The sequence below is a fragment of the Drosophila eugracilis genome, unplaced genomic scaffold (assembly GCF_018153835.1).
Source record: "Drosophila eugracilis isolate 14026-0451.02 unplaced genomic scaffold, ASM1815383v1 contig_2154, whole genome shotgun sequence".
Taxonomy (NCBI): Eukaryota; Metazoa; Arthropoda; class Insecta; order Diptera; family Drosophilidae; genus Drosophila; species Drosophila eugracilis.
The window spans coordinates 4,893,750-4,917,698 of NW_024573038.1; the positions used below are offsets into that span (position 1 = coordinate 4,893,750).

A 23,949-nucleotide genomic window follows, 5' to 3' on the forward strand; every position below is an offset into this window, starting at 1 on the left:
GTGGATCATGTTCGCCTCAACCTCATTCCGTTCAACATTTTTTTAGCCTTCGTCTCATTGGGTTGGTTGTGGGGGGAAATATATTTCTTTACACTTAACAAACGTAGCTAAGTGATGATTGAATCACGAATTAAATATTAAGTAGGGTTTGCTAGATACTTGTAAATTTAGATTAATATTATTCTTATTACAAATATTTCCCATTGATATCCAGCTTAAGTTATATATTTGTTATATAAAACACACTTTTTTCTCAGTGCATTTAGCTTTTTGCCATAACAGCAACAATTGATTAGAATCGCTTTTTATGGTTATTATTTTTTCCACATATTTGCACGTACGGTGCCTCTCGAATCTGAGAGCAGAGATATAACCAAATTATTTGTTTATTAATTTCATTTATTGCCTGGAGTGGGGGTGTCCAGAGATCGGGGCCACCAACTGCGCTCTCTTCGCTTTTTATTTCGCATATATCTTTATTTTTTCCACGTTTTTTTTTTTCTTGTTTGTTGTTTTGCCGGCAAGAATCTGGGCGATTCGCGACCGACCTAATGTTGCAAGAGAGAGCTCTTCGAGTGCGGATGACTCATTCTCCAGCAATGTCGAGTGCTCTAAGTGAAAAGGGGTGGCTGGGGGGCTTCTTCTGGCGGAGACAACTCCATTCCACTTCTACTTCTTTCCACTTTAGCCACAGTGGTCCAGAATAGACTAAAAGTATTTTAGTTTGATTGGAAAGAGTCGCTGGAATTTCGAGGTAGATACTTGTGGGATTTAAATTTAGAATTATTCGAAAGGGAATTTGAATTAACTTCTGTTAAAATTGAATATTTTATTTTAAATATGTGTTAAACGTATATTATTTTTATATTATCAATTCAAAACAAAAACAAAGGGTAAATATATCTTTTAAGGATCGAAAACATACTAAAAACGTTTTCCCATAACAATCTTTTATAACTTGTTTATTATTTATGGTTTAGCATTTTTTAACGCTTTATATTTTATATAAGTATATTTTATTACACAAACGATGCTTGTTTTTTCCGTCTACCGTGACTTTTGCCTGTAGTTCCCTCCACTTTGATGGTTTCTCTGGTTGTTGTTTTGATTAAACTGCTTTTGTAGAGGGGGAAAGGGGGGTTATGTATGTTATGGCCACGCAGAGTTAGCTAGAGAGACGAGCGAGAGTTGACTTTAAATCATGATTAATATCTTATGTAAAGTGGTCAGGGGGAGTGAGTTCTACTTCTACTTCTACTTCTTCGACTTCATTCCGTTGATAGCTAATAACGGTACCTGCTATACGAGCATAAATAACAGCTTTTTAAGCGCTGCATCTAGTCGAACTTTAATTTGTGTCCAAAGAAGAAGAAAGCCGAGTGGCATATTTTCCTCTGACAATGGTCTTTAGAAGCATCTCCCGCTGAATGGCCATAGAATTTGTTCCTTAACTGTTTTTTTTTTTCCTACTCACTAACTGACCAAACCAGCAAACAAAAACCAAAATCCAGAAAGAAAAAAATCACAACAATAAAATCTGGCAAAGAACAACAAAGCGAATCTGGATTTCAGTTTGCTCTCATGTCTGGAGAGTGTTTGCCTTTTGCCGTTTGCCGTTTGGCATTTGAAGTGTTTATTGTCCCAAAAACTTTCGACAATTCGCTGTTGAAATACCCTTGTAAGTGTGAAACTCATAACTTCTGGATGAAACTTGCTTTTGGGGTTGGAAAAGTGTATGCGTAAGCAGATTTTTGATACTTTTCTATGCTTTTCAAGATTTTAATGGGTTTTTGATGCTTTTATATAGATTGATATAGATAGGCACAATTTTTATATACATTTTTCTACATTTTGATTGATTTTTATACTTTTATATAGAAACTCCACTGTTATTTAAACACAAAGAAACGGAGATATTCATTTTTTAATATAAGTTTTTAAGTTGTAGATGTGATAAATACCTTTTTTCTCTAAAAGCATAAGTCATTAGCTGTTATTCTGAGTTAAGCATATAGCTTCTTCCAATATTATAAAGATCTTAGCGATGTACCCTGTACTTTAAATAGCTAAATTCCCTATCAAAGGGCATAGTCTTCTTCGACATTTTAAGGCATTTTCCTTAACCAAAGAGAACGAACACAATCGCTTGGAAAATTCTCCCCTCATGAACAATGTGAAAATTTCAAAAGGATTTCAGCACCTTAACTTCAAGTGACATTTACAAAAGATTTAAGGCGTTTAAATTTAGCTAATAACAAAAGGTTTTCAATGGCAAATTAACCAAATTAAAGACGACCTGTTTTCCTTAAAAACCTCCTCCAAACAAAATCGAAATCGGTGAAACTTCGTTTTACATATCGCCCAAAAATTTAACATATCTCTGTTCCCATTTCCAGGTGCTCCAGTTTCGGTTCCTCATGTAAATTTCAAGAAATCACTTTGACACTTCAAGTCTGGTTTATTTTTTCCTTTTGTTACACTTATAAATAGATCTTTTTTCTTACCAATTTTATTTGCTTTTGTGGTTTGTTGTGGCGTTGTTGTTGTTGGTGCTCATTGCCCTCATTTGTCATTCGTTGGCTTTTGGTTTGCCGTGGTGGTAATACGAGATTTTCCAACCATTTCGTGGCTCATGCCAATTGTTTTTATCGCCACTTGGGTCGAAAAACGTTGAAAGCGTGCAAATTCGAATGCAAATTTAACACCTCGTCGTGGTTGACAGAAAACACAACCAGGGAATAAAACCAAAAACAATGTGAAAAAAAAACAACAACAGCCCAAGAGGAACGTTTAACTTTTGAAAATTGAGCCGCAAATTGAAAATCAAGACGAGAAGCGAGCAAAAGTGAAAAAGTGGGTTAAAAAGCGGGCACACTCGCAGTAAATGGAAATTGAATGCAGTTGACGGGCAGACGTACTCCGTTGACCACCGCAGACTATTACCTCACCACAGCCATTTAAATGTGTGTATGCACATATGTATATGAGCATTGCACATCCATTTTCCACATAGGCATAGAGGCACTCCCACAACAACTTGGGAAATGCAGTGAAAAAACCAAGAAACTTGACAGCCTTTCGTTGCGAAAGTGAAATTGCAATTTCCATGCGGTCAAGCAGCTTCAAAGCTCACTGAAAAGTCACTGTTTTGACTGATTTGTGTTTTTTGTAGAGGTTAAATTTTAGATGATTTGATTAATTGTAAACATTATTCACATTAAATTAACATATTTGAAAAATAAATGGAAATGTACTTTGGTCCGTGGCTTATTTTTTGTATATATTTACTAATTTGAATGGAAATCTACTTATCATGGAAAATATTTAACCAAAATTGGTAGGCTATTAATAATCAAAGTATGTTTTTTAAAATGCTAAATCTTTTCTATTTTTTCCCATATTTTTTAAATAAGTATTAATGTTAATATGTTTAGGTTGCTTTTAAAAACTTACTGCAAGGGAACATGGAAGAGTGGGAAGTAACCATGTTTATTTAAAAGCCCTCTAATTATACTAATAAATAAAAAAATATTGCTTTAACTTAAATATTTAGTAATCAGAAGGTATAAGGATGACTTATTAAGCTAAAATATGGAAAAACTTTGTGTGGTTTTATGGCTTTGGGTATATATTTTAACAGCTTTTGACGAACAATTGAAAAGAAAGTTTAACTTTAACCAATGATTTCTTTGTCATTGCTTTAATATACATTAATAATCTTAGTATTATTCCCTCCAATTTAATCGAAAGTCTTAGCTCAAAGGCAATTCTTGTCGAACTGCAACGGTGCTTCAATTAGCCATATACTTAAGGCCTTTTGGCCCTGTTACGCATGCGCCTTGAGCTGGAAAGTCATTTGCTTAAGCCCAGAGCCAAAGGCAGGTCACAAAGAAAAATCCGATGATTTATTTCGTTTTCAGTTCAGCGGGGTCAAAGATTGTTTCGCTTTCAGCTTTTCTCTTCGGGCCATGGAATGCGGTAAACTGACTTTTTTCTCAGTTTTTATTTCACTTTTTGCTGTTGTTGTTTTTGTATGTTTGCGTCCATCAAACAATTAACTATCGTATATTTTTTGTTTCTACACTTTTAATTGTTGTTTAAACTGGTTTTGCGTTTGTTTTTTTTTTCTGTTTTCGCCAGCTTCCAGTGGCAGACAGCGTTGAAAACCAATTAGGAGATATTTTGTACTCCCATCTGGCATCTCTTTCGGGGAATGTATGCCCCTCTCTTTCGACTGCTAATCCGCAGACAAGTTAATCGTTTGTTGACCTCCACGTCAAGGATGGCGGTAGGGTGGGGAAAGGGGGACATGGGGGGATGTGTGTTGGGGCTCCATTGCGGTTTTGAGATTTTTTCCTCTTTCGGAAAATTTGCATAACGCGTTGCAGAGGCAAACAGAAATAAAAAGTAGGAGAAAACTACAGACACCGAGCTATATCAAGAGCCAAGTTCCATCACCAAGTTCTTTCTCGTCTATGGTCGTTGTACGAAGTTTTGTATTCGAGTATCTGTGAGATGCAAGTTCTTTGCCACTTCATATGCCAAGTCACCACAAATCACGCAACATTTTCAAAGTCTGTTTGTCTGGCTCTCATCTGTCTGTCTTAGCCTGGCCAGGCTTATCTAACCAGTTATCTTAGCTGAACGGTACCAAACTGAGATATCTTCTTATTCTTAGCTTAGTTTAGACCTTGAGATATGCGGAAACTTTAAGGAGAAAGATTTACTAGCAAAGGAATACTTTGTACTTCTTTTTGTTGTGCTTTTTCAGGCTTTTCTCCCTAGAAAATAAAAATCCACTGATAAGTTTTGAGATAAAAAGGTCTTAAATGGTTCCTTTAGGAAGCTAATTTGTATTATTATATACACTAGATACAAAGAGTAAGAGAAGTACTTTACGTAAAGAAAATTTGTTGCCTAACCTTAAGATTGAGGTGGTTAAGATGTTACATTTTTCTAGCAAAAAGTAAGAACGTAGTCAACTTACTAAATCTTAATAATAATCGATATTATTGATAAAAACTAGCTAAATCGTACTATAAATAAGATAATCACCTGTGAATTAATACGCTGAAATGTTTATGACTTATAGAAATCTTTTGTGTCTGCTTTCTCGTGTTTTTTCTCCGTTAGCCTTTCCAATTAATTTTGGAGAAAATATATACGCATAAATTTCTAGTTAACGGGATGATGGCAAGAAAGAAAAACCTTTGAGAGCAGCGCGCTTCTTATGCTTGGCTTGGCTTGACTTGGCTTGGTTAAGAGTTTTCAGTTGCACTGCGCCAATTTGGCTAACAAGCAACAAAGAGCAAAAGCAAAGCAGCAGCAGCAGCAAGCAGCAAGCAGCACCAAAAACACAACAAATAGCAATAATAATATTGCATTCTCAACAATTTCTCTCTGATTTTCCGTTTGTAATTCAACGTTTTTTCTTACTCTTTCGTTTCAGACATGGCACAAAACGTGTTTCAAATGCACAGAATGCGGCATGACGCTCAATATGAAAACCTACAAGGGCTACAACAAAATGCCCTACTGCGAGGCGTAAGTTTAACCAAGTTTCTACCACCCATCCAGATATCTAAGCCATCTAGCCATCTCCCTTCCATTCATCGCCATTTGGTATCCTAGGAACAATTGTGGAACACAGTGGGGGCAATCACGTTAAGGCTTATCGTCGTCGCACCCACTTGAAATCGGAATGCGATGGAGGATCCCCCATCCCCCGATGGTCAACCTTGATTTCCCCCACTCGCCCACTCCTTCACTCACTCCCTCGCTATACCTACCTGGCAATCTTCATTAGCGTCGTTTATCTAATCGCTCCAGGGAGATAGTAGTAGGTGGGTGGGTGTGGGAGTACCCCAGATAACGTTTAAATTCACTGGAAAATTGCAAAAAAAAAAATCTAAATGTGGGTGAACAAAAAGTGCAGCAGCTGGTTAGGAGAAGTCCGGGCGGAGGTTAAGGAATGTAGAATGTAGAATTCAGAATTTAGAGTGCAGATTGCAGAATGCGGAAATGCAGTTGCTGCTGTGGGCCAGCCGGGCACAGTGTTACCGCCTCCAGTTCACCCGGTGAACCAGTTAATTGTTCTTTTGATAACGAACAGCTGCTCCTAATAGAGATTAGATTTAATAGGTGCAGTTTGATTTTTTTTCTTTTTGAAATTTCATCAGGTTGTTGCTTTTGCCTTTTGGCGAATTTATGATTGAATTTTATTTCATTTGAATTAAGTTTTTGTTTTACTTTTGATTCAAATTGCTTTTGGGCTAGTGTTTATTTTGGAATGGCGACAGCAACGCATGAAAATCCAGATTGAGTTTTTATTTCTGTGATGTTTTTATAAAGTTCGTGGTTTTAGTTTTTTATTGGTATATCTAAAGGAATATTATAAAACTATATTTATGGAGTGTCGTTTGTGAAATACTTTTAGACATATGGATTTTTTGCAGATAGAAATTGAACCATTTATTAAATTAAGCATGGCTTATGATCAGTTTTGTTATTATAACTTTTTAGTAAGTAAAAAGTAGGAAGGATATAGCTTTATTAAAGTACAAGGGTAAAAAATGGGATCGTGGGATTTGAGAATGGCTTAATGATAAGTTATTATAATTTTGTATCATAAAAATATTTTAAAACATATTTTCAAATGATTTTTCTCTATAAAAGATAAAAATGTAGAGTTCTAAAAGCTCTTAAGGGAGCGATGGATAGTAGATTCAAAAATTCTGTTATTAAAGGATAAATTATAGAAAATAAAATTTATTTTTTGCATGTAACTATTTCTATTTACCACTAATATAACACCATACTGTATTTTGATTGGGTTTTATATCTAATTTAAAATCAATTCGAAGAACCCATTTTATTATTCTTTCTAACCGTAGTTTAAAATTGACTTTCGAGCTCTGGGAACTCTAGTTTTCCTTTTTAAAAAAGAGCAGGTGATCAACTCTGCCATTTAGCGATTTCGCGCACACAGAAGTTTTCCTGTTTCCTGCTGAGCTGTTCAACTCGCGAATCGTATGGGGAATCTGTGTCACATGGGGGACGCCCCCTCCCTGCACCCCCTTCTGTTACCCAAACCGAACGCCACCCCTGGGTCCGCTTTCTGCTGTCATGTTCATTGTTGTAGACAATGTCACACACATTGGACTTGGGTAAGCGGACAAGAGAGCAAGTGTTTTGCTTTGTGCTCGTATTGTGGCCAACAGCAACTCCAACACCAACTCGGCCTTCCTTCCTGCTCTTCTGTCTTTCATTTTTTTTTTTTTTGGTGCAGTGCGTGGCTGCATTTGCTGGCCTTGAGCCAAAAGCCAGGGGCGCAGAGTGTAACAGGGGATCGGATCGTCCTCTTTTCGGTTATAGCAATACTGGTAGTTACTACAACATTTTGTCCTGCAACGACGACTGCTGCTCTAATGCAGATTTATTGTGGATGCCACCGCTGCGGGAATAAAAATTCCATGCGGATTGAGTTATGCGTCCGTTAGCTCCATTGCGCAGTGCCTTCCCCCCTTTCACGATTTTCCAGGGATGTGAGGGAAAACTGTGTACTATGTCTGGCGGGTTGGCTGGTATCACATGTCCCGTTCGCTTTGTGCGAATTTCCACTGATGTCATCGCCTGCATAAATTGTAAAATGGATTCACAGCAATGTGGCTTAACGGAGGAGAAGTGGTTGCGGTTACGCCCCGTTTTCCGCTGCCGGCACTTTCACTGCATTTCCTCGAACAGTTTGCACCTATCCGGAAAATGCTGCTCCTCGATTACGTGACGCCACGTACGGGAATCCCGGGAGCTTCTTTTTGTGGTGCGCCCGTCTTCGAACTAGATTTTTATGTACGGGGTAGACTCGGCGTGTTGAAGGGGCATATTCAAGTCCTCCTCATTGGGGCATTCCACTAAATTCAATTCTGATCGGGATAAAAGTATCTATTAAATTGAATTTTTCTTTCTTATTGTTTGGCGGGAATTGAAGTCGCATTTTTTAGATGAAGATAAAATAGATGAAGTTCTTAGTGAAATTACAAAGATAGTTTAACTGAGATAAATGAAATCGATTGGTAAAATGAATACTATTATCTTAATAAAATTATCTCTGAAGTCAGTAAATCGATAATATAAATCAATATTTATTATTTCGAGGCAATAGATCTAATGAATAAATGTGAAAATATGAAAACCAACCTTTTCTATCTATAATAAGTCCATCATCCTTACAAATTCAACAAAAAAACAGGGTATTTTTGGTTTGTTTGACAAAAAAGAAACCTAACTTTGGCTTTCTTACATTTTACAACTGCAACGGCGACTTCAACTTCCACTTTTTGGTTTGCATTTTATAATTGCTTGAGAAGTTTCCTTCGCCTGTCTGGCTATATTCTTGGGGGCCTTCTGTTAAGTTCGGTTCGCCGACAAAAGATAGTTTTCCCATCCAGTTACACGGGTCAAAACAAAGTTTTCTTCATAGTGCCGCTTTCTTAAGCCGTAAGAGGTCAGTCGCCCAACGGGGATAACACGATTGCAATAAATTATGAAGTTCATTCGCAGGATAAATGAGGAAAACGTGCAATTAAAGTTGGGCCACATATGAAGCTGAAGTGCCAGACAACTGATTGTTAATTGGATTTTAAGGGCCACGGAAGTTATGGTTGAAAAGGAAGAGGAAGGAAGTGTTCAGAATGGGAGGAGAGTTGGTCTAAGATGGATGGGAAACGTTTAACTTTTTGGTTCTTACGGTATTAGATTTGAAATGGAATGGCTAAGTTGAGTTATGATTAAAGAGTTATCATTAAAAACAGTTTATCATTATGTCTGCTTAAAAGATTTCCATACTCTTGATAGCTAAAGATGTTGTTTATAAGATAACTTAGATCTCTGCTTAAAAATCAATCGGATGAAGATATAAAAAAAGATTTTGGGAAACGGTTTAGAAATTTGAATTTCTTTATTAATTACCTATAGTTCTACCAAAACGTAGTTTATTTTCACTGAGAAAAGTTGAAGAAATTTAAATATCAATAAAATAAATCTCGAATTCAATAGAAAACTAAAGTAAAAATGTAAATAAATCAAGAACCTTAGATCAAACTAGTTCTAGTGACTATTTCAAGCTTCCTTTTGTCGTTTTGCCCATTCAAAAAGGGATATGTTGGACTTTGCACACAGAACTTGGAACCTTTGGATAAATTTCCTTGGCCAACAAAACGAAACTTTCTCCTCGCCCTAATTGCATCTTGAAGTAGAGCTTTCCTGGCCCTTGTCTACTATACCTAAGGCCGGGACAGAGACCAGAAGGACAGAAGCAGAACAGGAAAAAGGAGCCGGCTTTAGGCCAGGATATGCCAAAAGTGCACTAACATATATATACACATATGTGGGGAAAAGGAAGTTCTATTCATAGAATTTTGTATACATTACATTACCAGGCCCCATTTAGTTGGAATTGAACTAGAAAACGAGATGTTTACAATGTCTTGCTCGTTTTTGTGTGCACTTTTTATTCGCATTTATTTAGTATTTCATTTCGTTTTCCCTTACTTTGTGTAAAAAACAAAATAGGAATGAAGGGTTGGCGAAACATCTGCCGAACAGAAGGCTGATACATTCCTATATATCATTGGCATTTATTTATTAACATAAAAACCCAGTGAACCATGGTCATATATGCAACATCCCAAACGTCCTCCCCGCCAGCCTCTGTGCCACATTTCTTCTTCTCCTCCTCGTTGCTGTCTTCCCTCATTTCATTTTGCATCACATTTTTTACTTTCATTTTGAAATGCGGCTTAAATATCCGAACAATACAGGGGGTTATATGGCATATATATAGATATATGCATATATCTTCGTCTGATTACTTAAGCCGCCCACAAAAATAGAAAACAAAAGTGACAACAACGGCCACAAAAACCTTTTCAATTACCGAAAAAAAAAAAAAGTAGTTGGGTCAGCAGAGTCTGTAAGCTTGGGAGGGCATTGTCTCATTTATCCACTATTTTATGCTAAATACAAAAAATTTGTGGGTTAGCTTCCGAAATAATGAGCTGGCTGGGAGTGGTGTGGTGTGGTGTGGCGGTGTCAACAATTACCCCGGGGAACGCCTTTCTTCTTATCCAGCTTTTTGGTTATGAATTTTTTAAAAGCTTTAAACACGCGATGGATTGTTTTTTACACACACTCACTACCTTTCGCTGTCTGTGGATGGATTTTCGAACTTTTATGCTTACTTTGATTGACTGCAACGGATTATGAATACCAATGATGATGATGATGATGACGAAGTTGATGGGCCAATGCCAGTATGTAAGGCTAAAATGAGCCAGAGCCAGAGCCTGGGCAGGGGGGCAGATAATCGTATTGGTCGGACATGCATTTAATTTCAATTTTAACGCTTTTTGCAAATTATCTGTGAAATGATTTCTCTTTTAGTTATGCAATTTTCAGACAGAGATTTAAGGAAATTATTTCTTAATAGCAAAATGATTTTGAATATTCAAAGTCTTAAACTTTTTAATTGATTTGTTTTCTTTTAGTTCGAAATCGAAATTGAAATCTATTATTTATGTTTAATTAATGTCTGTTGTCAGTTGGTTACTAAAGATATATCACAGCAAGTTGTAGTATTACAGAATCTCATCTTATCAGTCATATCTGTATTACAAATCACTAGGAGATTATCGATAACTAGAAAGCATTATAGATCTCTTTGAGATTTGCATAATACATAAGTCAGTGTGTAATAAATACAAAAATTGTATCATTTTCTATAGGAGTGGTTCGAAACAAGGTTCTTTGCTTAAAAATGTCCACCTTTTCGAAAAGATTTGTAGCAGATTTACAAAGAATTTTATATAATAAATTTAAAAAGGATTAAAAAATGGAATATTTAAAGTCTGAAAATGTGAAATACAGAGACATCTTTAAAAGTAATAACATTATTGCCAAGGCAAACGCCTTTGTTTAGTCTACAAACCATCACTTTAAATCCAGTCCAGTGTGAATCCCATCTTATCAGTCATAGTCACTATAAAAAGTCGTAGGACGTGCCTCTCCCTGTTTTACTTTACATTGATCCATTGCACAAGAACAACAAAATCGAGCAGTCGAACAACAAAAGACTGTCATGGTAACTCAACACCAATCGCCGTCACTGGCTTGTTCCACATGGAAAAAATTAAAAAACAAAGAAAAATGGTAGTAAAAAAAAAAACAGCAGCGTAAAAAACAAGAGTGAAAAACCAGAAAAATATGTTGACATCCAATGAATGTCCAAACCGTTTTTCTCGTTTATGTGCTGGGCTGGTTTTTGGGTGGATTGTGGATGGTCTTTCGATGTTGGCTGATGTGGCCACAGTTACCACACGATGTAGTCCAGTTTGATGGCCAGGAATCCAGATCCTCCTTCTGTCCATCAAAAGCAATTTGTGTGTGGGAAATCATTAACGGAGGCGGAAAAACTACAGCCGTTGATTAACTTTTTAAATGCTCTACAAAAAGGGAGATTGTGTGGAGGAAAAATAGTTAGTTTTAAACTTTAAATTATTTTTTATCTTTTTATTTAAAATGTTAGTATGCTAAAATACTTTCCACTTTCAGAAATTTTTAATGCAATTTTTATGATAGAAAATGACAGGAAAATACTTAATAAATTTATTGTACTAAAAAGTGCATATATGAAGTAGCATTCCCAATATTCGATTTTCTTCGATGGATCCGACTAAAAGAAAATGTGGAGAAATTATGAGCAGCAACAACAGTTTCGTTGGTTCTTCTTCCTTTTTCCGCTGTTGTTACTATTGTTGTTGTGTATTGTTTACAAATAAATTAAAATTCTTTGATAATAATAATAAAAAAAAAAGGAAAGCACAAAAAAGGAACAACAATTGCATAATACACATGATGCATTGTTGTTGCTGGCGTGGCTGTTTGCTGTTGCTGTTGCTGACGTGCATGTTGCTGTTGCTACTGTTGCTGTGTTGTTGGTGCTGATCTATTGGGAACGTGCTGAGACATCCGCTGGTGCTAGCCGCTCGCCAATGTCGCCCCCGGGCGCTTAAGCATTGTTATGTCATCATTACCAGCTACCAGCTACCATCTACCAGCAACAGTAGCAGTAGCAACAGCAACAGCAACACTAGCAAAAGCAACAGCAACATCAGCAATGTGTGCCAGCTACAACAGCAATTTGACCGACCGAACGCAACGGCAATGCGGACGATGCTTTCTGCGGTTCGGGCTTTGTACTTATTTTTGCCCCTTGGTCACCACCTCATCAGCCCCTTCTCCGTAACTATCTGTGGCATACACACATGCAACGCATATTGAACGATAAAGCAAAGTAAAGCAAAGCTTACAGCAGCAGCAACAACAACAATGCATTAAGTCTCTCCCTGTTGTTATTGTTGGTCTCGGGTATACTCTTTTTACTGGGTTGTACTATTTGCTAACATTATCTATTACGTTTTCTGAGTGTTTCGATTTGACCCTAAGGAAAAAAAAGATAGTTTTGTAAGAGTATATAAAATTCGTCATTCTAAGTCCGACTTAGACTAAGTCTTGTCGTTACGAATAGACCTACATGCATCGGTGCTCTCTCAATGATTCTGGTTGCTCTGTTGCAGCTCACACGCTTTGGTCATTAAACGGCCTTGTGCCACTATCAACTATCCACCATATATATACCATTATACCATATAATACAAACTACATACTGTATAGCTGGGGCCATGCCATTCCATACCATCCATCTCGATGGTGGTCACCTCTGTGCGTGTGTGACAGTTTGCATTGTTTTGTCGCTGGTTGGCATTCCTCAGTGATTGCAGCTTATTTTCAGTGGGAGACTACATACTCGTATAAATGTTGCAACAACAACAACAACTACGGTAATAACCCCCACCCAGTGCTATACCTTTCGAAAGTCGGCGCCAGCTGTAGCCAGCGATTAGAACATCGCTAAAAAGCCCATAAATATTCTATAAAGCCAATAGACTTGCAATTACGTTTACAATATGGTTATATATGAGGGGGTGGTGGTGGTGATGATGGTAATGGTGGGCCTTATATGGCCAAAAGGGTGCATTGTGGTACTTCCCCGCTGGGGAGTTTATCAACCTCACGAGTCATCGAGGTTGGTTATCAGTTTATTTTGTTGTCCAATCGATCGATCGATCGATTAGCCCGCTGATAGGTTAAAGCACTCCCTGGCCATGGCAGCAAACAAAAAGAGTCATGAATTTATGGAACTCCGAAATGCATGTGTGTTTGTTCATTATGATTACTTTTGTATAACAGATGCGCCATGTTGTTATTCCTTGTCGCCGCTGCCAATAATTAAATTGATGTATTAGTCTGTGGGGATGAATCAGGCAAAAAGTCGGCAAAAAGTTCTATATAAATATCAGTGGTTATTGTTCTTTGATTTCAGTGAATGATTTTTACTTCAGTTTTATTAGTACTTTTCCTTTAATGATGTGCAAAAATCACTCTTAAAACCTCAAATGCAGTTTATTGAAAGTTTCTAATTAAATTTAAGGAATTTATATAAAGTTTTACACAAAAGCAAGTGTTGATGAGTATTTTTATAGATCTATTCTAGATTAAATTAAAAGTTCTCCAATTTTATGTTTATTGCTTGGTTTCTTCCCAAGTTTCGAACCAAACGAATTGGCTTTGTGTGGTCTTTGGTTTTAATAGCCGAAACTTTATATTTGGATTAGGAGTCTCTGGCCAGGCGTATAGTTGCCCCAAAACTAACGGCAAATTAAAGTTAAGCGAGTGAGTTTTTAAACGAGACTTTTGATGAATTGCATTCGGCCACAGATAAATCTCTGGTATCTCTCTGCATTCCCGTTATTTGCCCGAGGCTAACTGAAGAAAACTCAAATCAAACCACAAAAATACACGTAGTTTCTGCTGCCTTCGGAGTGGGGAGCTGGGTTTTAATTGATAAAAGCGCAGCGTTGAGAAGGGGGTTAGGTCAGAGGTTTTCACACGAAGCCAACATGAAATCAGAGATGGATATGATGTTGCCTTTTATATATATATATGAACATATATCGCCTGGAGCAGAATCAGCATCTCTCATTCCACCCACTCGAGCGGAATTTCCGTGAATCCATGTTGGCCAGCTGGCGTGGAGAATTTTCAGCGGGAACAGCTCCGATTGCCACTGGCAGAGTGACTGTGTGTTGGTGTGCCAGTATGATGATGAACTTTATCTGCGGCTTCCCACAGAATGAGCGACTCCAACTGCAACTGCAGTTTGACTAACATTAACTCCCCTAGCTCTAACTCTAACACTGCTGATCTATAACCTCTGTTCTGCTTTCTTTTTTTTCAGACACATCCCGAAGGCCAAGGCAACGGCCATTGCCGATACGCCCGAACTGAAGCGCATCGCCGAGAACACGAAAATCCAGTCGAATGTTAAATACCACGCGGACTTTGAGAAGGCCAAAGGCAAATTTACACAGGTCAGTGGAAGAGTTAAAAGTTGAGATGTGCACAGGGATTAAATAGCTAGAAATCAAAAATAAAATTCGAACTGATTCTTGAAATATTAAGTTTTTCGGTAGTACTGACAGGTGCACAGTAGATGGTAGCTTAATTAGCCTATATTTTTCCCAAAGCAATCTAATATTTCGAAAAATATTAAATTTAATGTTAAGACTTTCTCACTGTGCATCTAAGAACACACTCCCCCGCCTGAATTATGGCTTTACTAATTGGTTATGTGTCCGACAGGTGGCCGATGACCCGGAAACGCTGAGGATCAAACAGAACACGAAGCACATATCGAATGTGGCATATCACGGCGACCTGGAGAAGAAGGCGGCCATGGAGAAGCAGCGAGGATCCGCCGAGGTTTCCGACAGCAGCAGTGAGTAGTCGCCTTGCATTTGACCCTCTCTCTATCTATCTCTCTTTCCATCTCCTATGAATTACCACTGTAAAACTATCTGTATCTGTATTTGTTCCTCCTCATACTCACTGGTATAATATCAAAGCTTTATTGTTTGCGACCGCTCGTTCGCTTAATAACGGTTAGTTGGTGGTGGGGCGGGCTTACTGTTTGAATTAATTTATTCGAATTTCAATTGACTTAATGTGTTCATAATAGCCTATTGACGTCATTCATTCATGCATGCATTCAAATGGTTAAAAAAAGCAACTACAAAGCCTGTTTACAGTGAGCTTGTAGTGCCTATTGTATCGAATTTGTTTCAGAAAATGGGAAATGTATACATTTGTTTAATATATTTGAAAATATTTAAAGAAGCTGTTAGGGGAGTTAATTGAAAAGTTCCTTTCCACATTAATATCTTATCCCCTTTTCCTTTCTCTTAGTTTAATTTTTCCTTTAAGTTTATTTTATTTCACAGTGTTTTTACTTTGTAAATGGAAATGACTTGTCGTGTTTGCATTTCTGCACTATTTATCTGTAATGTTATGTATCTATTTCCATCACCTCTCCGTCACATCTGTCACATATTGTAATTAATATTGATTATAATTCCGTTTTTTATGGTTTGTTTTCTTTATTTTTATTTTGTTGCGGACTTTGTTTATCATTTGTGTGTTGCCATACACTATATGTATCCCCCACATCATCAACAACTGCAACCAACAATAAAATCAACAACATAATTTGTGTGCTTTCTGAACTACCGTTAACCTAACGACACACACACACACAACACACACTCGACACAAACATCCACACTAACAACAACAACAACAACTGTGGACAATGTTGTAACTAATTAAATGTCACCTACAAACAAAAATGAAAAAATTCGATAATAAATCGCAAAAAATCGATAAAGATGAATCGGAATATTTCTCTGAGCAATTGGCAGCTGAACAATTCTCGCAATATGCACCCACAGCCTCACCCATACCGCCAGCAGTGACAACACTACACCAGCAACAACAACAGCAGCTGCAACAGCAGCAGCAACAGCAGCAGCAAGCGCAATACCAGCAACTGCAGCAGCAGCAGCAGCTGCAGCAACAACAGCAACACCAACACTATCTGCAACAGCAGCAACAGACCCTGCCACCGCCACCCATACAACATCAGCAATACAACACAGCGGCCATCACGCCCACATACCAACAACTCCAACAGCAACAACATCAGCAACAGCAACAACAGCAGCAGCAACAGCAACAGCGAGCACAGCAGCAACTGCACGATCCCTATGCACACTATCAGCAACCGCAGGCACTGCGCCAGCAACAACAGCAGCAACTGCTGCAACAGCAAGCCATTAAACAAGCCTCACATCTGTATCCCACAGCAACACCCCAGCAGCATCAGCAGCAGCAGCAACAGATGCCGCCACCTCAATCGCCGGTGAATCCGCAGCAACAGGCGCTCAACAGTTACAATGAGATGCGCTCGGCCATACTCCAGAATTCTCATCATCCCAGCGGCAATTCCGAGGATCAGTACGACCAGCCACAGCAGCAGCAACATCAGCCGCAACAGCGCATCAGCAACAACACGCTGGTGGCTGCCCCACAGCAGCAGCAATCGCACCACAGTCTGATAAACAACAATTCAACCAACGGCGGAATTTTGCACAACAACCACAGTAACGTCAACAATAATGGACATGGATCCCAAAGTCAAATGTTGCCGCCACAAATGAGACGTTCGGCGGCCAGTGTCGCCTACGATGGCAACAACAAGCAACAAGTTGCAACCGCAGGAGGAGTGGCAGCCGGGCCAGGAATCGCTCAAAATCATCTGCAGCAGTTGTACGCGTCGCCTAATTATGCCGCTGTTACACCTTCGGAAAATTCTATAAACGTAAAGCACCACAGCAGCAATGGCCATGTGCCAAACCAGCAGCAACATGTGGCAGGAGGCAGCAATATCGGAAAGATAGCGGACTACGATCCGCTGACGGATGGTCCAAGGGTGGTGCCCAATGCCGGCAGGTCCAGCACTACACTGGTCTACAGCTCCGAGCCGCGGGCCATTCAAGGTGGTAAGTTTGTGGGCCAGGCTAGCTGGTAGTTCGATGTAATGCGCTCCGCTCGATGTCACACAGTCATCTTGTCCTTGTCCCCCACTTATAAATCATTTTATGAACATTTTTGCTAATCAAGATTTGTATCGTCCCCACAGGCAACAGTGTGTATCCCAAGAGGATTGGTTCCGTTTCCGATATTGATCCGGCCAATGGCATTTATGGATCGCTTAGCGCCGCCGAGCAGGCTCTCCAGCAGCAGAAGCACCAGCAGTACTACCAACAGGTGCAGATGATGCAGCAGCAGGAGCACCCGCCGCAGCAGCAGATGCGCCAGCAGCCATCTTACTCCTCTCTGCAGGAGAAACAATCGCGCCAGAGCTCAGCATTGGTTAGCAGCCTTGTCCTTCCTCTTGTCATTTTCAAGGATTTTAATTCTGAAATGTATCTTTTTAGCGCGTCTATCGAGCCATATACGACTACGAGGCGCAGGACGTCGACGAGGTCAGCTTCCGGGAGGGTGACGTCATCTTTGAGGTGGAGTCTATCGATTCCGGCTGGATGACCGGTCGGGTAGAGCGTACCGGTAAGACCGGAATGCTGCCTGCCAACTATGTGGAACAGGCGGTTATATAATAGGGAATGTTCTACTACTGCTGCTGTCGCCAGCAGTTTGTGGTGATCCTCGTCTGCCTGCTCTACATCCTACTCGTGCTCGCCTTCTTCGTCAATGTCTTTATCGCGGATCGAAATATGCACGCGAATCTAATGATGAGGAACGGCCGGCATGGCGTTCATGGCGGAGGTGGTGGAGTCCCTCCGTCGGCAGGCATGCATCCGGGTCACCACAATCCGTACGACATGCATGGCTACAACCACTACAGCAACTATCATCCGCAAGTGGATCCCAAGCAGCAGCAGGACATGGCCAAGAAGACGCCGCAGCAGCAGGCTGAGCAGGACATTTACTACTATTTCAATCACGTATTCAAGCGGCGACGGCGATGATATGATATGGGGGTCACTCACCCCGAGGAACACCCCAAAATTTAAATCTTTAGTGCATTAAATTATACTACATCCACTACATACATAGATATATAAATACTATATATAGCAAAGCAGCGGATTATGTAAAAAGAAAAGGCAAATTAATTTTAAAATTAATAGTGATCCAACCAAGAACCAACAATCCGATATCCAACTTATTAAATAAACAAAAAAAATAAAAGAAGCCACAGCAGAGTAACGAGTAATCAACAGAGTCGAATGTGTTTCAGCTATGAATCGGCCGATATATCTGCATTGATTCCAATATTGAAATTGAGCGACCAAGCTAAGCCCAGCCAAGTTTGCATTTATCTACAGCCCTTAAACGAATCAAATTTATATACAGATATTTATTGAAGAATATACAAGAAGTTAATCAGCTAATCGTACGCTATAGCTAACCAATCATATACAAATACGGATATCTATAGGACAACTCTTCTAGCTAAAAATTAAAAAAAGAAATGCTTCAGCATAAAAAGTTATGTATGGCCAAGTCCCAAGGCAAACGTTTTCTAATTTAATTAGAAGTTCTCAAAATATTACTTACGGGAAAGTAGCTAACCCAAGTTTCCCCCACCAAGTTTTCTTAGGCTTTTTGAAAGCTTTTCGCGTTAGCCTATGTAGGTTCTGATCTGTATCTGGATCGGAATCCTTATCCCTACAATTTTGTCAATTTATCTGTGTAAAAGAGGAGAGCAAAATATATGTTGTTCTTGTTTTCGGGGGGAATTTCATGTTTTAATATATATATATATATATATATTTGTTAAGAAAATAATAATTATATATTGTTTGTTTCTAGTGTTAAATTGAGGAGGAGCTAATAAGGAGATATTGTTTCGTTTCACAAAAGAAATCCTTGAAAGTGCCTTTAATTTGCTAAACAGTGTTTTTTAGATAAAACCAATTTACTAGGCTTATCAGAATAATGCATATTAACGATAACGAATCAATAAATATACCAATATATACATTGTAACTTATACATCTTCATAACGTATGCAAGCAATGGAGAACGAATTTCAAACGCAAAATAACGAAACAATTTACAAACCGAAAAACTAAAACTAAAAATAATTTAATATGTGATTGGAGAGGAAGGTTTTGCTATGGCAAGTCAAGCTATATAATGTATTATTAACTTAACTTAAACCACACTCACACACATACATAGCTATAGACGGCAATTAATAACAATTATATAGGCATAATGCAATTTGAAATGCTTCGAGTGGAAAGAAATCACCTAACAAATACTTGAATTAATCTAATCTTATCCTGAAATAGAAGCAGCGCCAAAGGCTTCGTTTTGTGAACGTGTTACAAATAAAATAAAAAATTATGAAAATTTAATACGCATTATGGATTCCTCCACAATTGTTTAGATATTATTTTAATTATTGATGCGCAGTTGGGGAAGACCATTCAAATTGGCTTCGCTTTTATTAATTAATAGTATAGTCATGTGACCTTTTGTCGAGTATCCCCAGATTGGAAAGAACATAAAAATTAATCAAAATAAAAATTATGTTTCCTTCATCCTTATGAGGAAATGGAGATCTCGCTGGTGGTCTTATCATCATTATTTTTGCTGGAGAATGAACCTCCTTCTCGAGCAGCAAGTATGGTGTCCAAGATTATGGTCTTGGAGTTGTTCATGGTCTCCTCGAAGAACTTGGCATCGGCTTGTTTCTCCTCTGTGAGGTATTCCAGCTTCTCTGTCAGCATGGTGATCTTTTCGTTGGCCAATTCCAGACTGTAAAAGATTTTTGGTATGTTAACATTTAGAGAGATCTTTGTTATTAGTAAACTCACTTATTCTTAAGATCCTCTATTCTGGGCTCGGGCTGTGGCTGACCTGCCGAATTCAGAGTTGCGGTGGATTGGAACTGGGACTGATTATCGAAACAGAAGGATCCAATCGATCCGTTAAGAGAAGTGCGACTCAGCGAGCTGGCATAATCGGCCATTCGCTGGGTGCGCTTCTTCTTGTCGGACTGCACATCGAGTTCCTTCTCCAGGTCCCTGATCTTCACCTCCAATCGGTTAATGCGAGACTTTAACTTGCCAATCTGCTCCTGAGCAGCCTCGTTCTTGATTCGCTCAGCCTCCAGGCGGTCTCCTAGAGACTTGGTCAGCAGCATCAGTTGGTTCTTCTCTACCTCGAGGGCATCCAAGATGCCTACGAATTCCTCCTTGCGAAACTCGCGACAAGAGAAAAGGAATCCACCAGAGAGGGCGCGCAGGTCCATCTCCAGCTTCTTAATCATATCCTGGAGATTGCTTATGGCCACATCCTTCTGTTTGACAGCCGACTGGAGCTCCAGATGCATACCACTTAACTCTTCCATTTGACGGCGCGAGAGATCCCGCTCTTCGGCCACCCGGATCATCTCGCCGCGCATCTCGTCCAAACGAGCCTCGTACTGAACCCGCTGTCGGTTAAGTTTGTCATTCATGGTATTTATATTGACGCCATTGAAATCGGTTTGCTCCTCCAGTTCACTGGAACGCATTTTGTACTTGTTCATCTCCTCATTTAGGTTCTTGTTCCTCACCTTCAAAGCAAGATTCTTGCAGCGCTGCTCCTCGAGTTGGTTTTGTAGGGTAACGATCTCCTTCTCCAGGGATTCCACCTTGGCACGGTGGAGAATTTCACTTTTTCGTACACCGGGAGTAAATCGGTCAAAGCTGGCTCCACCACTGTCGCCTCCACCCAGTCGCTCTGTACTTGCATGAAGCGATCGGCAGTTTCCGGTTACTAAATCGAGATTCGAACCCAAGGGAACTGGGGCATAATCCGCGCGATCTACAACCCTATCTTCGTAAAGGTCCAACCGAGCTTTCAGCTCCTGCACCTTTTGATTAAGTGCTATGATCTGCTGAGCACGTCCACGCCAATTGGCCTGATTGAGATTATTGGCCAAAATGTTTATGTTGCAGCTCTCTCCGGTCTCGTGCTGCAGGCACTTTTGAGCCAGTTTCAGTTGGTTCTGTAACTCGGTGTTCTTGTTTCTGGTTTCGAAAAACTTTTGCTGCATACTATTGAACTTGGCCTGAAGGTCGTCGGCTGAGCAGCCCTTCCTCAGCCCTTCCTGATTCTGCTGCAGCCTCTCCTCATAGGCGCGCAGATCTTTTTCCATCTTTTCGATCTGGGCATCCCTTTTACCAAGGCGTGCCTTTGCCTGCTCCAAATCGGCGCGCATCTGACGATTCTTTTTGCTCAACTCCAGGATCTTAGTGCTGGCTATAGAGGAGTTGCAGCGCAGCTCATCGATGGGTACCGAGTTGAGAACTTCATTGAGAGAATCTACAGATTTCTTCAAGTCGAAAATCTCCTGATTCTTGTCTTGAATAGTCTGGGCCAGGGACTGTTTCTCCTGCTCGCATTCGGTTAACTTCTTTCGCAGTTTTTTGGATTCCGGCTTTGGTGGCTTTGGTTTCCCGGCTGTGGTGGTCAGTACCACATGGGCGGCGTCCATAGCTCCATGATCATGCCGGCGGCGCGAGGAACGATCCATCCTGCAACCCAGTTGCTCCAGGTCTAGATCGGGCACATACTCATCCGGCAGCATGTCCATAGCAAAGCGTTCTAGTTGCTCACATAAAAATATATACAATCGAATTCGAACAATTTCGTTGGCTGAGCGCAAATAATTTGTACGTGTCTGTTGGTGTTACGAAAAATACACAATTTTGGTTGTTGACAGCAGTTCCTAGGTTCTGGAAATTTTATCTTTTTAAATCAAGCTAAGCAAAGGCAAAGGTGCCTGAAATAAGTTTTTCATAATTTCGAATCTAGCTTTCCTTAAATCATACAAGAAATTGTATTTAAATTCTGTATTGAAATAGAAAATTGTTTAACGGTCAGTATCAAAGATCTCCACCATGAGCTAAACCTCTAGCACAGTTTTATACCTTCTGTATAAATAGCTACTTCTAGCTATTTCTATTTGGCTATAGTTGAAGCGGGAGTTAGCACTGTTATTTTCTTGGCATATTTTAGCGGTCGAGGTGCGGTCTCACTAAAGTGACGTGTAAGACACGAAAACAAGTAAAGATGGACGGATTCATGATGGTAAATTGCAAAATACTCAAATTAGTGGCTTAAATTCAAACCCATTATGTGTCGTAGGACATCATCAAGGGCATGTGCATCATGGACAACGATGGAAACCGCATCCTGGCCAAATACTACGATAAAAACATCTTGTCCACGTTGAAGGAGCAGAAGGCCTTCGAAAAGAATCTGTTCAACAAGACGCACCGCTCCAACACGGAGATCATAATGCTGGACGGACTCACCTGCGTCTACAAAAGCAACGTGGACCTCTTCTTCTACGTGATGGGCAACGCCTACGAGAACGAGCTGATCCTGCTGTCTGTGCTCAACTGCCTGTACGACTCCATCAGCCTAATCCTCAAGAAGAACGTGGAGAAGCGCCTGGTGCTGGAGAACCTGGAGATCATCATGCTGGCCTTTGATGAAATCTGCGACGGAGGGTGGGTATATAAAGAGTGTGATAGAAGGTATCAGGATAGTTTTCATAGTTTCTTATCCACTTAGATGCTATCCATTCAAATATTCTTGTTCAGTACCAAAAGTTTTCGATAATTAGCTTGTTTTGAATCAGAGAGTTTAACATCTGACAAGAGTTTTATAAAGCAATAAACCCCTCAAGCTGTTTTGTTAAAAAATCGTCTGGCTAGCTTTTAATATAATTCTTTAAATGATGTATAGACTTTAAACCCTTTCTAGAAATCTTTTCTTTTGTTATGAAAAGTTCAAATATAAGAAACACTTTATACGGCAGATAGTTTTTAGTTTATTGTGTAGACATTAACTGAGCTTTGAACCGTATACTACATACCATTATAAACATTTAATTTAATCGATTATCTCTCTTTTAACAGCATGATTCTGGATGCGGATCCCTCCTCCGTAGTGAAACGCGTCGATCTGCGCAACGATGACATTCCTATTGCCGAACAAACCGTTGCCCAGGTAACTAGCACCCTAAATGGTCTATTTTGGTAGCCTTACTACTTAGTAGCTCTCCTAAGTGTTTATAATCGAATGGTAGGCGTTCGTACCTTAGTTTCGTGTTGTTTTATTTCGTACATTGATAACCCTCAGTCCGATATTTTCTCTTATGATCAAATAAATATGCTCTTTCAATTTTTTTGTTTTATGTAATTAATTACTGAGCATTTCTTTAGTTTATTTTAACATTTGGACACATGTATTTATAATTAAACTTCCTGTAACAATATGATTTATTTTTAATTTGAAAGCGAACAATCTTAATACAGATTAACCCAGCAATTTGTAGACATGTGTAGTAGAACCCTCATTATATTACACTCTGTAAATGTGCATTTGAAGATTAAATATTACTTAACACAAAAATCACATTATCAATATAATTAGTTCATAAAAAAACATTGCCTTATAGTTTTATGTTTTTATAGCTTTTAGAAGACAATGAACAGATCTACTTATAGTATAAAATTTGTTCTTTTACATTTTGTACATGTTTTTCACATAGTTTTGATTACTTTTCCCCAATTGCCCACTTTCATTGTATTCTCAGAATGATCAAATAAAAATTGTTAAAATGTTTGGGAACTGTACGCTCATTTTGATTTGGTTCATTAGCTAATTGATTGAAATAACTGCTGAGTATCTGTTTCTATATTCGTGTGTGCTATCTATCTTTTAGGTTCTGCAATCGGCGCGTGAGCAACTCAAATGGTCCATTCTGAAGTGATGTGATGAGGGGTGGCGGAAGAGAGGAAGCCACTTCCGCACCGCGTTGTCGCAATACATTCGATTCTTATTTTACCCCCAACTGTTTCCGCCTAGTTGTAAAGCATATTATAATACATACATTTAACTAGA

The 23,949-nt window shown here is 39.1% G+C and overlaps 4 protein-coding genes across 7 annotated transcripts in view; 3 read left to right on the forward strand and 1 right to left on the reverse strand.

The window, feature by feature from the left end:
• Window positions 1-17,630, forward strand: part of LOC108114237 (LIM and SH3 domain protein Lasp) — a 30,854-nt gene extending 13,224 nt beyond the window's left edge. Inside the window, exons 2-7 of one of the 4 annotated variants that reach the window (XM_017225110.2) lie at window positions 5,450-5,544; window positions 14,354-14,486; window positions 14,758-14,893; window positions 15,840-17,012; window positions 17,153-17,385; window positions 17,451-17,630. In XM_017225110.2, the coding sequence (XP_017080599.1) occupies window positions 5,450-5,544; window positions 14,354-14,486; window positions 14,758-14,893; window positions 15,840-17,012; window positions 17,153-17,385; window positions 17,451-17,630 (1,950 nt within the window). The remainder of the gene's footprint in view (window positions 1-5,449; window positions 5,545-14,353; window positions 14,487-14,757; window positions 14,894-15,839; window positions 17,013-17,152; window positions 17,386-17,450) is intronic. The other 3 variants (XM_017225111.1, XM_017225112.1, XM_017225113.1) reach the window with 3 other exon arrangements.
• Window positions 17,631-17,636: 6 nt separating this feature from the next.
• On the forward strand, window positions 17,637-18,250 carry LOC108114241. Its single transcript, XM_017225117.2, has one exon. The coding sequence runs from the start codon at window positions 17,637-17,639 to the stop codon at window positions 18,000-18,002; it is 366 nt and encodes a 121-aa protein (XP_017080606.1). The 3' UTR covers window positions 18,003-18,250.
• A 1,248-nt stretch (window positions 18,251-19,498) lies between these two features.
• On the reverse strand, window positions 19,499-21,726 carry LOC108114238 (coiled-coil domain-containing protein 13). Its single transcript, XM_017225114.1, has 2 exons — window positions 19,863-21,726; window positions 19,499-19,803 (listed from the first exon to the last, which is right to left on the reverse strand). Exons 1-2 carry the CDS (start codon window positions 21,626-21,628, stop codon window positions 19,590-19,592), a joined length of 1,980 nt encoding a protein of 659 aa, XP_017080603.1. The 5' UTR covers window positions 21,629-21,726; the 3' UTR covers window positions 19,499-19,589.
• A 310-nt stretch (window positions 21,727-22,036) lies between these two features.
• On the forward strand, window positions 22,037-23,949 carry LOC108114240 (coatomer subunit zeta-1). The gene is made up of 4 exons (XM_017225116.2): window positions 22,037-22,125; window positions 22,183-22,550; window positions 22,962-23,052; window positions 23,771-23,949. Exons 1-4 carry the CDS (start codon window positions 22,108-22,110, stop codon window positions 23,816-23,818), a joined length of 525 nt encoding a protein of 174 aa, XP_017080605.1. The 5' UTR covers window positions 22,037-22,107; the 3' UTR covers window positions 23,819-23,949.